The sequence below is a fragment of the Cylas formicarius genome, unplaced genomic scaffold, assembly GCF_029955315.1.
Source record: "Cylas formicarius isolate icCylForm1 unplaced genomic scaffold, icCylForm1.1 PGA_scaffold_9__14_contigs__length_23061073, whole genome shotgun sequence".
NCBI lineage: Eukaryota > Metazoa > Arthropoda > Insecta > Coleoptera > Brentidae > Cylas > Cylas formicarius.
Genome location: NW_026844365.1, coordinates 15,706,781 through 15,723,532, shown reverse-complemented (window position 1 = coordinate 15,723,532; position 16,752 = coordinate 15,706,781). Strand labels below are relative to the sequence as shown.

The window sequence follows — 16,752 nt, the reverse complement described above, 5'->3', positions numbered from 1 at the left end:
ATATAGTAAAATTTTAAAGAATTTCGTATGGGAACAATTTGTTCGATCTGCAAACGTCAATTTTAAATATATCTGAGACTTTATGACTGATCCAACTAAATAAGATAAGATTTTAAGAATTGGCTATTTGAAAAAAATAATTTCACCGGTTTTGTGAATTTGACCCTAATTGTCATATGTAGTGTTAGGAATTTTCATCGAAATCTAATCTAATCTAATTTACAAATATTTTCCAATCTGCAGTTGGCAATTTTTAACCGAAAGACCTCTCGATGCTTCTAGATTTCCCAGTGCTTCCAAAACGAATAAAAATTTTATTTAGGCAATAAATGAAAAATTGTGTTCGTCAATGGCGGGCAATTTTATGTTTTTTTTTTTCAGATGTTATTAAAGCATATTGCGATAATTATTAGGCTGTACCACTAAAATTATATAATTAGATAAACCAGGTAGCATTTTCTGAAAATATCTACCTCCGCCTCTTTTATTTTCCTAGATTTTATTATTATATCTAACTAATTAAGTGTATTCTTTATTCTTTATTTCATCCACATTTCAGTAATCCCTTTTACAATATGAATGAATTATTTCGTGAATTAACCATCAATGAAAGGTCATGTTAATCGACTGTTAATTACTTTTTTATTGGCCCGAGCTACTTTTGTGTCGATCTTAATCATTTCTTAATGATCTAGATCGCAAAGCAGCAACCTTGAGTTAAGGAGAATTTTCGCTCCCTTAGAGCCTGACTTCAGAAAAAGAGTGAAGAGGCACTAGATAGACCCGATTTGTTTGTTTACGATATGTATAAAGTCAAATAACCAACCAAGACAATCCGTTTAAACATCAAACAGAGAGAGCATTTTTCAGATCTCGGACCAAAGATTAGTCGTTTCCGATATCCGGAAAATCTCTTTAAAATTTGAATAACTGCTCGTATTTTGACTCCTTTAGACATGCAATTTTCAAAAATCTTTTCTGAACGAGGAACTTCTTCATAACCTCAATGTGTCCTACAATTTTTATAACTGTGGTTTACATGATATGGATGTGCGATATTTAATATAATACCTTGCCTACTGTCCATTTATTGATCTAGATTGTTTGAGAACCACTGACCACCATGATGAAAGTTTTATCACTTACCGGCCATGATACAACGGGTTAATTTCCTAGATATTTTTGTATATATTTATTAAATGTGAGTTACATTTATATGGAGAGGTAAGGATAGTGTGTGTTCTGGGACAAAAGAAGAATAATGTGCGGCACCATGAAAATGTAAAGAAAGATGTGTGACAAGTTCTGTATTTTCCATTTGTGTATGTGTGTATGTATATAGCATAATATATAGCATATTCTAGCATATTCCGATCCACGTAGATGTAGATAAATCTAACTTGTTGACTGACGTTTCGCCAATTACCCTGTGGGGTTCTTGAGTTTCAGTTCTGAAGAAGATAACAGGATGATTGGCGAAACGTCAGCGAGTTCGATTCATCAACAACTGATGCAGTAGTAATCCAGGTGATTTGTAAAAAGTATCACAGTAGCCTGTGAAAGTTTCTTTGAAAATTTGGATACCAAGTACGTCTTACCTGGCTGATATTCAGATTTGGTGTTCCCGCCGTCTTCTCGTGGACCACATCGAAATCCGCACTGCACTGGGCGCTCCTCACCCCATGCGAGTTCGACACATTCACTTTCTCCGCTCCAGTTTTCGTAAACAACATATACTCCTCCAAAGGCTTCATCACGTGCTCGTTCACCTCGATGACGATGTCTGCCAAAAATTCCTCCCTGATTATATCGATACGGGAGCTGAAAACAAAAACTTACTCGACAAACATCCGCTGAACTTCTTGTAAATCGCGAAACGAGGATCGTTGGTCTCTTGACCCCCCACCTGAACTTCGTTCTCGCCCTGTTCCGGAATGTTCGTGAACGTCTGAGCAGGAATTTGCTCCATGGGGGTCACTTCCCTGTCGACGTACAATTCCGATTCGTTAAAATCGCGTTTGTAGTAAATCGAGTGTCTCGCGCCGTTGATGAAGCTCTTTTTGTTCACCGTAGCCGAAAAAACGGCTCCCTCTCTATCCTCCTGGATTATCAGGTAACCTTCGAGACTTAGCCCAACCAGCAAGTAGTAGCTTCGACTGAAATCGGGCAGTAATGCAAGAAAAAATAGATAAACGGAAAACGGAAAGGTTATCTCCAGAAAAAAACAATTGCTCCATGTGGCAGGAGACAGAGATCTTTATCGAGAAGATATCTGGGCAAGAACAAGAAGAAGGTATCTTTCTCGTAGCTGGTATAATTAGGAGTCCAGAAAAATTAAAATAGGAACAAAAAAAAGGCACTTCAAAAATGTATTAAACCACCAAACTACCATAAGCTTTAGCTAAACCTTTAATCAAAAAATATAATATATCACGAAATGTCAAATAACAACATTTTTTAACTTCTGGCTTATTCGCTTTTTTTGGGAATACATCATCTCGATGTTGCTTCTAGGTTCCTCTACCAACCAAGGTAACGCCGAAAATATGGACGATGTGAGTAACTGAAAGTTAGATGTCACTTTAGTCAATAGAGTAATTGTCTAATTAATCCAAGTGGAAATGTCCGTTAGTTAAACACCTGGTCGAAACTCCAGTTATGAAAGAATTATAAGCTTCCTTATACATGACTGTAGGTTTGATCTGGCTAAACCGCTTCTAATACTTTTTAATGTGTGTCTGAGAAACCAAGTCGTTCCTGGTATAGGGAAAATGTCTAAAATTATTCCCGCCAACAAAAAAAAACTGTAGATCGAAGATCATAAACTATAGGGCTATTTTCTTTATCTGCAATTTCTGGAAAGTTCTCTCTACAGGACAAAATGACAAAACCAAATAATTCCCCAACAATACAGTTTTTTTTTAAAGAAGATCCACCAGTAACAATTTAACTAGGTCTCAGTATATTTCTGAGGCTATTGATAAAGGTTCTCAAATGATGACAATGATTTTTCAATAGTATATTGTGCAACAAGTGCGACATTTGACTCACGAGCTTATTTCACAGGAGCGGAGCGAGTGTTTAATAAACGAGTGAGTTAAAAAGTTTACCGAACGTGTTGCATACTATACTTTTTCTACAACCGTTAGTTTTTGGATACATTTTCGCAAAACAATACGAATACGTTCACTGACATAACCGTCTGAATTGACAAACGACAAAATTCAAAACGAAACTGACGTGGTAAAGTGACGCTTACCGCACGCTAGATCGGTGGGTAACTGCATAAATACACTACAAAAATTGCAATGGATTCCCGTACTTTACTTTGATAGAGGTATTTGTTAGTTCTGTCATAAAATCTGATGGTCCCTTTTCAGATGGTTGATATTTTTAAACCTGCTTCTCCAGTAAATTCTTTTCCACAGCTGCACGTTATGGTGCTGTGAGAGATCGTAGATTTTTGCAAAAGTAGAGAATCTGATTCTGATGTTGTATTTTTGGAGGACTTACATATTTGGTCGGTGACATTTGTCAGTGAATATATTCACTGACATGACTGTCAGAATTGACAAACGTCAAAATTCAAAGCGTGGGAAATATCTCCGAAAACATCCGATTGCTCCCAAACCCGTGCGGTAAAATCCCGGAAATGTCCGAAGTGCCTCGGATTCGTTGGAAACGAAACTGACGTGGTGAAGTGACGCTTCCCGCACGCTAGATCGGTGCGTAATTAGATATTTTACAAACGGGAGTAGAAAAAAGCTTTTAATCACCTAGATCACAAAATTCTAATCCATAAGCTCCATGCCATTGGATTGTCCGAATCGCTTGTTAAGTTGGTTTCATCATACTTGTCTAACCGCACTCAGTACGTCTATTTCTATGGTCACACTTTTAATACATTGCTTCCTCAGGCCTTCCTCAAGGCTCGATATTGGGGCCATTATTATTCAACATTTTTGTTAATGACTTTCAGCGCAGTTTGGAGCAAATCAACAATTGGTCCCTTGCAACTTAATACAGCCAAGTGTAATGTAATTTCTATTAGCACCATGAGCGCAGCTATGAAATATGACTATCATCTTTTTGATAAAACTATCTCTCGCTCTAACACTTTTTGAGACTTGGAAGTAATATTGGACCTTTGCTCCTCATGTTAATAAGGTACTGGCAGAAGAATCAAAAAGTATATGAATACCCTGGATTCAGCGTAAGTTTTTGAAGTATGTATGGTATAAGTTGGAAGGAGTATATCTCCCGCCAGGTTTTTGGCATAGAATACGATTAAATAGATTAGGTTATGTGTCTCTTAGTGATCGCCATGATTACCATTAGTTAATCACTTTATTTAAAATTTTAAATAACTTGTTTGATTGCTCTGACCTATAAAATAGACTAAATTTTCGGGTACCCCGTACTAACTCTATTTTCTCAATGTACTCCAAGTACAATGCTCGACACAATTTGGACTTATTTTCGCAATCAATTACTAAGGTAAAAACGTTATTGCCCCATTAACTATAATTATTAATTTCAGTCCTTTCCTGTTCTCTTGTTTTTTTTTATTAGAGTTAGTGTTTATGTTAGGCTAGACTATTAATCGCGCTGGCGATTTTGACCCCCCGCGATGGTCTAAACCAAAGTCGTCGTTTAAATAGGAGAGTTTGCTGAAGCTAACCCAAGGAAACGTCAAAGAGGGTTAATAGTATCCAGTTTTCTGGCGGTTTTGTGGTTTACTGGAGGCTTGTTGAAAGTAAAAACAATGAAAAAGTTTTCCGAAGACTGAACACTCAAAGTCCGTCACCCGTGTTACTTGGAAAAAGAAATAAACTCCTGAATTGAAAAAAAATTGAATGAAAAAAGGTTTCGTCTTAAAAAACTTCAGTTACAATAATTTAAAGAAATTAAGCAGACGCGACGCAAGAATATAATAAAATTAAATATTCAAAATGAAAAAGAATGACCTGGGTTTGAACCCCCCGTGGCGTTTCCGACGCCCTAACAACGGACCCACGCAGCGTGATTCGGTGGATATACAAGCCTTTTATTGCCGATATTATCGTTTTAAGTAGGGACGTGAGGGTTTTGGTCTAATATATCGCGCGAGTTCGACTAAACCTTTTCTAGGGCATTTATCGCGCACCCTGTAGAACAAACGAAAACAGTAAATGCAAAAATTGAAGCTCTCTAATCTACCTATAAAAACGTTCAAACCAAAAGGCGATGTTCGCAACTGTTTTAGAATTAGGACTATTAATTTGCTCCAAGAAAGACACTTTTGAAGGTAATTTAGGTTATTTGCCGATAACAGACACTTCCAGAACAATTGTCCGAAACAATTGTCATGTCATAATATATAATTTCGCTAAAAACTGAACTTTAAGTTCTTATTTATTTCAATAATTTTGTCTATCGGATAATGGGTTTTCGCGAAAAATTTTTTTTTGGATTTCGAAACATTTTTTTTAATTCTGAATCGATCTGTACCGACGGCAACCCCGTACGAACAACCATTACTCGAGATTTCATCGGTTTTTTAAAAGTAATACTAATAGAGTGCGTGTGCTTCTGTTTTTGTGTATTTCTGACAATTTATATTCACTGTGTACTATAGGAGTAGTCCCAGGAAAGGTTAGAATTAAAAGCAAAAGGTAGGCAGGGATTACCATTGAAAAAGATGATGTAAGTAAAGGAAAGAGTTAAACGCGGAAATTTAGTAAAGACTTGGATTTAGAACATTTAAGTTTGAAAATAAGAAGACATGAAAATTCTAAAAGCAATATTCGATCAATATTAGGGCTCAATTAGATTCTGCAAAGAATACATATATTTTATTAAAAATTATTAATTGTATTAAATTTTTGAGGAACTTTTGAATTGGCTCTTGGGGAATCCCGGGATATTTCGTGGACTCATTTTTTTTCTCCTGAATCAAATACAACTCTAAGTGAGCACGTAAAAAATTCTTTGATATTTAAGGGCACTTCCAGAAAAATTCAGAATAATCTGTTACAGTGGAAGTTTGTCATGAACAAATAATTGAGGAAATTAATCATTCTCCGTACTTCATTCAGGTAAGCGCCTATTTTGCAGGAGTAAAAACATATAGTTCCAAAAGTTTAGACTAGATTAATACCGGTAGCACAAGAAGATAATTAAAATTAAATTAAAATAATAAAGATAATCAAGCATGCAAAATATCAAGGAGGGTAGCATTTGAAGTGAAGACAAATGTTGACTTACGGGACAGAAACAATACCAGTTACAAGAGTAGTTTGTTGAAAGTAAGAGTAGCCCAAAGAGCAATGGGACGATCTATGCTAGCAGTAACATTGAGGCACAGTTATCTAGAGCCTCTGAACTAAAATGATCTATTACAATGGAAGTCAATAATAATTGAGGAAGTTAATCATTCTCCGTGCTTGATTAAGGCAAGCGCCTATTTTGCAAGGTTAAAAATATATAGTCCCAAAAGTTGAGGCTAGATTCGTCCTATTTTACATGTTAGACGGGTCCTATTTTGAAAGATTAGAAAAATTTTGCCTCAAATGAGGCGATTAGGTACTAAACCGTGTCTGCATTATAACAATGAAGGGGATAAAGGTTTGATTCCGCGTCCCAATATGCGAGATTAGAAAAATAAAACCTCGAAAGAGGCGGTTAGGTTCGTCCTATTTTGCAAGATTCGACGAAATTGAGGCGATTATTTTGCACGATTAGAAAGATATAGTTTGCTCCTATTTTGAAGAAAAAGATAGCTTCAAATAAGGAAGTTGCACGATTAGAAAAAAAAATAGCCTCAAACGAGGCGGTTAGGTATAAACCTGCAGGAATAGAAAAAAAAACGCTAAAATGAGGAGGTTCCGTTTGCAGGATTAAAACATATAAACATGGATGCCTCCAGGAATATAAATCTTACTTGTTTTCGGTCTGTAACAACAGAAGCACGGTACTCTTTTGCCGAACGTCGACGCTGGAAAAGGCGACTTGGATCTTGACGTGGTCCACCGTCCCGTTGAGCACATATACCCTGGAGAGGATCGCTTCCCCGTTGAAATCCGCTCCCTTTTCCTCGTTGCAAAACTCCCCGTAATAGCTGGTGTGCTCGCAGTCGCACGTGTGCTCCTGGTTCTGGAAATCTTCGATACACTTCCCCTTGTTCTTGCACGGTTCGGCGTCGCACTTCATGTTGCAATGCGCTATGACACCTAATTACATCCTAGTTAGCATCTAAACGGCCGTGCGGTTGGTGTCGCACCCACCTTTATCGCTGACGTTTATTTTCGGAGGCAAGTCGATTAGAGTGTCGCCGATTTGGAGGCCCCTGAAGCAGCCCACGTAACCGGGAAGACGGGCGGGATACTTGGACACTTTTAATAAGGTTTCGGGGTCATAACCGCCCAGGTTCAATTGGAAATATTCTGTAGGAGGAGCGGGAGGTCTTTGGGGCGCCAACACCTCTAAAACGGCAACATCATTTTGTGGCGCCAACACATTCATTTACACATTATACAAGGTGGCCACGGAGTAATAAAGGAATATGCGTGGACGGACTACGCTGATGACATCGTTTTAATACCGGGTAGGTAGGGTAGTAGGGTTATTTGAAAAATAGAAAAAAAAGTGTAAATGCAAAATTTTGAAGATTTTTGCTCTATTATCTTATGCAAATATATGTTATTAGCTCAAATCGTACATTTTTTTCCTGATTGCAAACATAGATAATATGGTTGCTATCAAAGCAGACTTGATCATTTTTAAACAATATGGCTATTGTCCAGAAATCGAATGATAATAATTTTTAAAATGAAATATCTCAAAAACGGCTAAATAAACTATACGTTTTTGAAATCAGGAAAAAAATCTACGATTTAAGCTGATAATATATATTTCGACAGCATGTGATCGGCGTTTATTTTTTCTGACATTTGCATAAGATAATAAAGCAAAAATCTTCAAACTTTTGTATTTACACTTTTTTTTTCTATCTTTCAAAATTAACACCCACCTACATGCATGATATCAATTAGGGCAGCATTTGAAGTGAAGACAAATGTTCACTTACGGGACAGAAACGATACCAGTTACAAAGAGCAGTGTTTCGAAGCTAAGAGTAGCCCAAAGGCCGATGAAACGATCTACGCTGGGAGTAATATTGAGGCACAAGCCAAGAAATGATATCCTACATAATAGAGTAAGAGTCACAGATATCATATCTAGAGCCTCAGTACTAAAATTGAAATGGGCAGGCCACATAACTAGAGGGAAAGGCACCAAATCGATTCACAGACTTATTGAATGGAGACCAAGAACATATCAGAGAAACGGTAAACCAACATCGAATTCGAATGATGTCAATTTTGGTTATTTTTGTTTAATTTATGTCAACTGACTGAAAAAAATCGTTGTCGTTTCTTAATAACAGTCAATGCTGGTTTTTTTTGTACCTTTCAGAATATATTCGTCAAAATTAACATTGATTTGTTGTAATTATTTGCAAACTTTTGCAAGATGCAGCGAAGATACAATCACAGCTGATAGTTTTGAATATCTTGGCTTTTTATCAATTGGAAAAAGATCAAGGTTAAAATGCAATCCTTCCGCAAAATTCATGACGTAATTTAAACGAGCTTCAAATGCAACACGACTCAGTCATACAACAATCATAGATATTACTGTATACTATAATATAAGAAATACGTTATTTGAAACCGGCGTGACGTCATTCAAGGAAGGTAATACGCCAAAAATAGTAGAATAACATAAAAAGGTGTACCGCCAGAGCAAAAAGCGTAAGTGTCTAGCACACTGTAAAAGCAATTTTTGAGAAGTGCCTTTTAGTGTGTCAATTAATATGAAATATATGAAAACGCATGGTGTGCCAAAAACAAACTGGTTCAAAAATGTGCTCCATATCAAACTAGAATAACCATTTCTTGAACCTTGAAGCTGTTCTTTTGCCCCAAACGGCAAAATAAGACAGTTATACGTGGAATCCAGGGAAATATCACAATTTTCATGTACATTAAGAATAATTCGTAATTTACGAATTAAGCAAATGACAAGTTTGAGTCTTGCCTTTGATACCGAAGCATTTTATTATTATTGAACCATGTCTCAGGTCTAGTTAATAAGCGAAAAAATCTCAGACAGAAGAAAAAGTGAAAACATACAAAGAACACGAAGGAAACGTATGAATCAGTGTTATTAAAAAAGGTACAATGGAGTGCCCAAACAGGCAAAATGGGCATGCTTGGAGGACTCTTGAAAGAACTAGAAAAAGGGCGAATCGCTGAATACCTATATTTATGTAGAAAACGACTCAGGTAACTACAAAACGTTACAATTATCTTAATAAATTAGAAACTGCTGTGTGCTCATAGGAACTTAAACAAGGAAACTTCAGTGTTTATCTCACGAAATCGATTGCTGTCAAGAATATTCCTGGACTTGGTTATTAGTAGAAATATGTTAAGTGGAATAGATGGTGAGAAAGATGTATGTGAACATTGTAAGTTATTTGTGCAGTCTATTCTATTTGAAATTGAAAATTCTGCTAATTGCCACATTTCATTTCTGCTTTCTACCTTTTTCTGTGTTGATCCAAGGCTTGTTGGAATATTTCTCCAGCAACTTGACGCCGATAGGCACTGTGGCATTTTTATCGTTCACGTGAACGGTCGTTGAGTTCTCGTCCCGTTCGATCGCGATTTGAACCGACTTGCTGGTGTTCAGTTCTGGATAATCGACGGTGACGTTGAAAATTTCATTTTCGTAATTGAATAGGTAAACCACCTGCGTTCCTGATAAGAAAAGCGTTAAATTTTCCATCGGCTCGTTCGATATTATTTACCGTTGTCGATGTACAGGTGCACGAAATTGTTGAGATGATCGTTGGCGTAGAATATCAACGACACATTATCGTAGGTTCGTAGGTTTAGGAGAATCTTCTCCTCGAAGATGCTCCTCATGACGTCTTTCTCGTCGCCAGTCTCGTTGGTCAAATAATTCCGATGAAGATACGACTCGGGATGGGTAAAGGTTAACGCGTTCGTGTTTATGTCTAATTGATAACAAAAATAAATAAACAACAATACCCGATATATAATGTTGTTGTTATTGTCACTTGAATACAAAAAGCAGCTTGCTTTTATTGCTTTGAATCTAAAATTTGCTAACCATGCAGAGTCACACTTAAATTTTAGAGATCCTATACAAATCACCAACTGATTGTAGACAAACTGCCCTTTCTGAAAGAAATAGCTGGTGTTTGAGACTCAAACCTAATAAAAAAAAACATAATCGTATAAAAAGTTGCTACGTTTTGAGAGTTATAGTGCTTCATAGCTTTCATATTGTTCCCATTTGGAGAATATCCAGAAGACTAATAAAATGACTCACTGATTTCGCAAAATTCCCCTTTGTACGCCCAAGGATTGGGGCACACGCACTCGAACGTGCTCCAAAGCTCCCGACATTGGGCGCCATTTTGACAAGGATTGGGAACGCACGATGGCTTGCAATCCTTGATGATTTCGCTGAGGTGAACGCTCATGTAGCTATAAATGTCTAAAATTTCTTCGTTCACGACCAACCCCCTGAAACAGCCGATCAATCCCTGATGCACCGATGATTTCGGGTCCAGAAGATCACTAAAAGGTGGTAATCGTTAGAGCAACTTTATTAGAAATTTGGTGAGTCTGGGGGCTTACTATGGTGCGCCACCGATAAACATGGAACCCTCAAACGGGCCGAATTCCTCCTCCGGTTTCAAGTCGACCATTTGGTAATCTTCGTTGATCATGAATCGGACGTGGTACTTGTTGTAATCGATCCAGAGCTTGTGCCATTCACCTCCGTTGAGTCGGCGACCGGAAACTATTACCAATTCCTTCGACACGCCAGTGTTCAAAGTGAAATTGAAGGTCAGCTGAAAGTCTACAAAGTAGTAGTTAGCAAAGTTGTTATAGCTAACATGAACCATTCCTTAATCACTAAGTATTCTAAGGACAACGACGTGACCAAGTAGTTATAGACTAAATGGTTTGCAGAATTCCATCATTGGAAAGGAGTGCAATGTGGTCAAACTGATGTGAGACGAAACGTAATACAAGTAGGAAAAATTTACTGTTTTTTGGACCAATACAATATTACAGACAAAAGCCTTCCATCGTAGTATGAACTCTAACACATAGGCTGGTCCTTAAGTACATATAGCCAAATATTTAGAAAGTTATTTTCAATGTAAAAATAGAAGTTTCTGTAGATAGATTTCCATATTTCAGTTTAAATACCACTGCACAAAAAAAACTCGAGCATCGAGTTAACTCAAATATTTTTAATAAATAAATAATAAATAATGTGTTCTCTAATTTAGAATATAAACAATATATGTTTATATAAACTTTTTTTTGTCATGTTGATTAAATAGTCATTTACGTATATTAATATTATTATATATGAAGTGTAACTACAGGTTGTCGACTTTTAAAGGTGCCAAAGAAAAATGTATTTGTTGTCTTAACATTCGGAACATTTTCTTGGTCCGATTTTGTTATAATTTTGCAGTAATATTAGTGGTGATGAGAGGTTTTTCTTTGACAACAAAACAAGTTACCAAAAATTATCGAGGGACATAAAAGTTCCACAATAACAAAAAGTAATAAAACCTTTAAAACAGTGCCGGACATGTCTAAATAAAAGTTATTCTGACCCCAAAGACGACACTGAAATAATAAATAATAACTAAATATTCATCGATTGCGCAAACCCATCAATAAATAATTTACTCATCCATATTGCTACAGTTTTAACTAATAATTGAATTCAAAACAGATTGTGAAAAATATGTACGAAAGTTTAGAGGTTTTATTAAACAAATGTTGTAAAGGAATAGTATTACTAATTAAGAATTATATAAAAGAAAATAATAATAAGTGTGAAAATGACAATAAGAAGGAAATTATATTCTCTTCGTCAAAGCGAAGAGAAAAAGAAGCTAAACGAAGATGAAATCAATATAAATATTAGAGTCCGTCCATAAGATTTATAGGGGTCCGAAGCTAACGGAAGCAATACGACATACTTTGAGATATACTATACCTTAATAGTACCCTAACTTGCCAGAAACCACATTAGTGGTTTCTGGCAAGTTAGGGTACAATTGACTGACAATCTTCAATTTCTTAGTGGTTAGGTCATTTTCACAACAACCCGATCTTTGTCTGGCCTCAAATGCACCAATAAACGGAGAAACCGGAAAATCTAAAGAAATCTCTTATTTTTGTGATAGACTCTAGCAATATCGATATAGTATAGTAGTTAATGTGACGTGAAATAATAATTTATCGTTACCGCTAGTCAGAGCCACCATAAAGCTCGGATAGTTGGGCCTGATTGGAGGCTGATACAACAATATCGCCTTCTTTCCGGTGGTCCTGAACGAAAACGCCAGGTCGCCCTTTCTCCACCCTGGCACTTCGATGTACGACTGGCTCGTCGTGAAAGTCACGACATACCGTTGTGTATCTGAAAAATATTACATCCTCCCAATTTTATTATTATTTTATTAATATCGCGTTTGCTGCCCACGCAATCTTCTCTTAATCGTTTCGTTAGACAACGCAGTACATTTTTAAGACAAGCACGACCCTTACGAGGTCTTTGACTGGTTTGGCAGCAGCATTTCATTAGATTTAATTTGTATTTCCTCTCGTAACTAAGCGTCCGACAATTGGATGATGAATCATAATGAAGGTTAGAATTGCTCCGTAAATTTTAAGAACACTTAAAATAATGGCCGGTTGAAAGCCTGCGGTCACATGCGCACGATTACTGGTCGGCAAACTTACTCGTTTCGACACATTCGAGTGGTCCCAGGGTAATCCTTCCTAAGGCGTCCTCGGTCAGGTCCGGCTGCTGCAGGAACACCATCTCGGTGATACCCAAACTATCTCCGGTGGTGTAATATCCTTCATCGGTGTTCCATTTGTCGTCGTTAATGTCGTCACAGTTACACCACTGCTGAGGATTCTCGCATTTCCTTCCTACGGAACAAGGGCACGTACCCCTGTATAAGATTCGTTATGTGATCGATTTTACTCGATGGGAACTCCCAAACCTTTTGACGTCGCCTATAAAGTCGACCGTCTGATTGGCGGAGCTTATGAACCAAGTCGCCGAATGCAACTCGAGAGGAGCTTTGAGGCAATCGTATTTAATGTATTGGCTACAGTTCAAGGAGTGGGAAACGAGTTCTTGTAGCATGTCGGCGTTAAATTCTCTGTATTTAATGCTGAAACTAAACTTCAACGGTTGCGTGGCTACTGCCAAAAAGTGTCGACGAGGGTGTTACCTAAAATCTTTCTCCGAAGGAGATCGCACGTCTATCTGACTGGGGAGGTTGTGTTCGACGATGGTCTTAGTGGACTCTTCGATACTCTGAAATTCGCATCGAACGTGTGCTGGTGGGAATCTCCCGTTACCGTCGATATCGATAAGATAGACATCGGGCTTGGTATACCCTTGAAAACAAATCAAATGTTGCAGCGTAATAAAGCATGCTTTCACGTATTTATGTGACATTAGCATTCGATTTAAACAATTCAATAAAAAAACATACATCTATGTATTTATTTTTCAAATGAGACCTATATGCGAAAAATTGAAGATTTGCAATTAAATCATTGCACCTTGCATTAGTCTTGCTCCGAATTGGACCTAGAGACCTCTTCGTTTCATACATTGAAGTGCATCTTCCATAGTAATATCGACCCATTTTGTGAACATTTCTACCAAATAAATTATCAAATCCCTCTTGGCCCTCCTTCTTACATCACTGACGACATAGCGACAAGGTGATTTTCATCCAAAATTACTATGTAATTTTTATCTATTAGTTCCTGACTTTAATTATTTTATGAATGAACAGTTCGGTATTATTCGGACTCCATTGTTGCAATAAGCGGAATACAGAACTTGACGCCATTGCTTGAATATCAGCGTAATTTTGAGATATTGAAATGTAAGTGGCATCATCAACAGTTTTCGCTAAATAAAACGCAACTTTCTATTAACACACATTTATTTACATCAGCATATATGCAAAAGTCAGCCAAAAAACAGACGAGCAACTTAAACTAGACATCTTAGATAATTAATCCTAATTAATATATGTAATTATTACAAAAACATTCTGTATTGACATTTAAATCCGATAAGGATTGCACCTCGCATTAGTTTTGCTCCGAATTGACCAAACACGTTTCTTTTCTTTCTTCTTGTTCTCATCCAGGTGTTGCACTTTCTGGTAACCTCAATCATTGTTAAATTGAAACTGAGGCAGGTCAGATCAACCATGCTATTTATACTAGTTCCGTAGACACTCAACTGTGACCTGATACAAGCCGTTGTCAACTATGATGTTAATTCAGCTACGGTCACCGCTAGTTAGCACATTGATCCGTGAAACTCGGAAAGTACTTTGAAAGTCTTAGAAGACAAATTTATTTTCATTGTAAAAGCAAAATTTTCCAGAAACTTGGTCCCAAAAAATTATAACATAGCCGCAAAAGAAAAGGACGGTAGTGAAATTGGCACATTACGTTGTAAAACAGAAAACTAACATCATGGTGTTCACCGAAAAAAGAAACAAAAAATACTCTTTTTTAATTTAACAATTACATCATTGGTTTAATGTTTGGAAAATCCAAAGAGGAATCAAAACTCAAGCTTTGAGTGTCTAGTTGATAGGTTGTTGTACCATATTAAACGCATGAATAAAAACTAAATAGATACAAATTTAAGGTAGTTTCGAGGTAAACCGGAACATATGCTTCAACATGTGTAGCATCTTTTCCACCCCTTTTGGGATTCATGGACAAATTAAGATTACAATATAAATTACTATTTTTGTATTTCTAGCTTGTTTGTTTTAATGCAAAGCAAATAAATTCAATGCTATACTAATGCAATGCTGTACATTTGTTGAATGCGCTTCAGTGCAGAACCTTTAGTTTCATTTACTTTTGTCAGGAATGTCTTAGCTAGGTAAAATGAGTCTTCTCTCATATACCAATCATCATTGAGGTATCATCAAGCAAAAGTAGAAGCAGAAATGTGGATACTACCACTATCCGCTAAACATTCCGAGATATTAAAATATAGGCCACCACGAATACTGGGTTTTTGTTAAATAAAACTTAGATTTATATTCACACATTTATTTACAATAGAATCCCATATACACAATTCACAAGATCTTAGACTATAGATAATTATTTAGTCAATTATACACACTATTGATATTTATATCCGATAAGGATTGCATCTCGCATTAGTCTTCTTCCGAATTGGACCGACGAAGTTGTTCTCCTTCCTCTTGTTGTTGTTCAGCAAGTGCATCTTCCTGGTAACCTCGACCTTCTTCTGGACGTTTCTGCCAAATATCCTAGAGACATCTTCGCGGGTAACTATCGTTGTCGATTTGGTTAAAATATCAAATCTCTTCTGTGCCTCCATCTTCTTGGCAACAGCAACCATCTTCCTCAGCTGCGGATCCCCACGGCAAACTTCTTCCCACAGCTTGCAACACCTCACTGCGACTAACAGCGACACTGGATCTAACAATCGCAATATCAGGCACCACATCTCGATAGGCAACTTCGGGAACGGCTTCTGCAGGAAATTCACAAACGGCAACAGCTTGTACATTCTAGCGACTTGACTCAGCGATTGTCAAAATGAAACTGAGCCAGGTCAGATCAGCGGTGCTATTTATACTAGAGATGTGAGCACTCAACCGTGGCGCCACATAAGCCGTTGCCAGTCAACTGTGAAGCTGATGTAGCTACGGTCATGGCTAGTGAAATCACTGAACCGTGATAATCAGAAGCTATTTCGAGAGTAGATGGTACCTTGAAAGTCTTAAAAGAAAAATTCATCTTCATTATAAACGCAAGACTACCTAGCGTCCATTCATAATGAAGATTAATTTCTGACGTAGCAATAAATGCCATCCGTTGGAAATTGAGCCATAAACTGGTTTTAGAATAACGCGTTAGAATAAGACCATCGTGTTACCGTTACCAGTCAACTGTAAAGTTGATTCAGCTACAGTGATGGCCAATGACATCGCTGAACCGGGGTAATATTAAGGTATTTGATGAGTTTTAACGCAAAATACCATCTAAACTGGCGCCCAAGAGATAACTAAGATTAATTACTGCATGCAGTGGACCCAATGAAATTCTGTTGACCATCAACTTGCTTTACAAGGACGGGTTAGAAAAAGACCACACTTTATATTTTAAAACAATGTCGTCGTATGTGGACTGGTATTATGGTATTTAGTCGAGAAACGAAGAAAAAAAAAGACTTGCAAGCTTCCTTCTTTATGTTAACAGTTTCATCAGATTTGGTTTTAAGTAAGTTTCTAGTGTTTGGTAAATCCAAGGGAAAAACGAAACCGAAGCTTTAGGACGTTAGTTAATAGATTATTGTGCCACATTGAGTCGTATGAACTAAAACGACGTATAAACTAGTACTACAAATTTATGAGCATATGATTCAACCCCCTCTGAGCATGACCACTATTTGACAATTTTATAAGATGTTTCGTCTTTGCTTTTATATATGTCACGACAGCTTTTAATATCATTTACTTTTTCTTTGATTATTGTTGTTAAAAAAGATATCATATATAGTTTTCTCTTGCATAAATGCAAGACAAATAAATGCAATAACATAATA

At 36.9% G+C, this 16,752-nt stretch overlaps 1 protein-coding gene across 1 annotated transcript in view; it reads right to left on the bottom strand.

Moving 5' to 3' along the window:
- The window catches only part of LOC132707116 (axotactin), a 52,387-nt gene that overhangs the window by 12,476 nt on the left and 23,159 nt on the right, over window positions 1-16,752 (bottom strand). The window contains exons 8-19 of the mRNA XM_060678809.1: window positions 13,358-13,526; window positions 13,124-13,303; window positions 12,855-13,072; window positions 12,358-12,531; window positions 10,716-10,941; window positions 10,405-10,655; window positions 9,857-10,066; window positions 9,591-9,806; window positions 7,266-7,463; window positions 6,923-7,211; window positions 1,840-2,156; window positions 1,599-1,783 (exon numbers count right to left, since the gene is read on the bottom strand). Of these exons, the coding sequence (XP_060534792.1) occupies window positions 1,599-1,783; window positions 1,840-2,156; window positions 6,923-7,211; window positions 7,266-7,463; window positions 9,591-9,806; window positions 9,857-10,066; window positions 10,405-10,655; window positions 10,716-10,941; window positions 12,358-12,531; window positions 12,855-13,072; window positions 13,124-13,303; window positions 13,358-13,526 (2,633 nt within the window). The remainder of the gene's footprint in view (window positions 1-1,598; window positions 1,784-1,839; window positions 2,157-6,922; window positions 7,212-7,265; window positions 7,464-9,590; window positions 9,807-9,856; window positions 10,067-10,404; window positions 10,656-10,715; window positions 10,942-12,357; window positions 12,532-12,854; window positions 13,073-13,123; window positions 13,304-13,357; window positions 13,527-16,752) is intronic.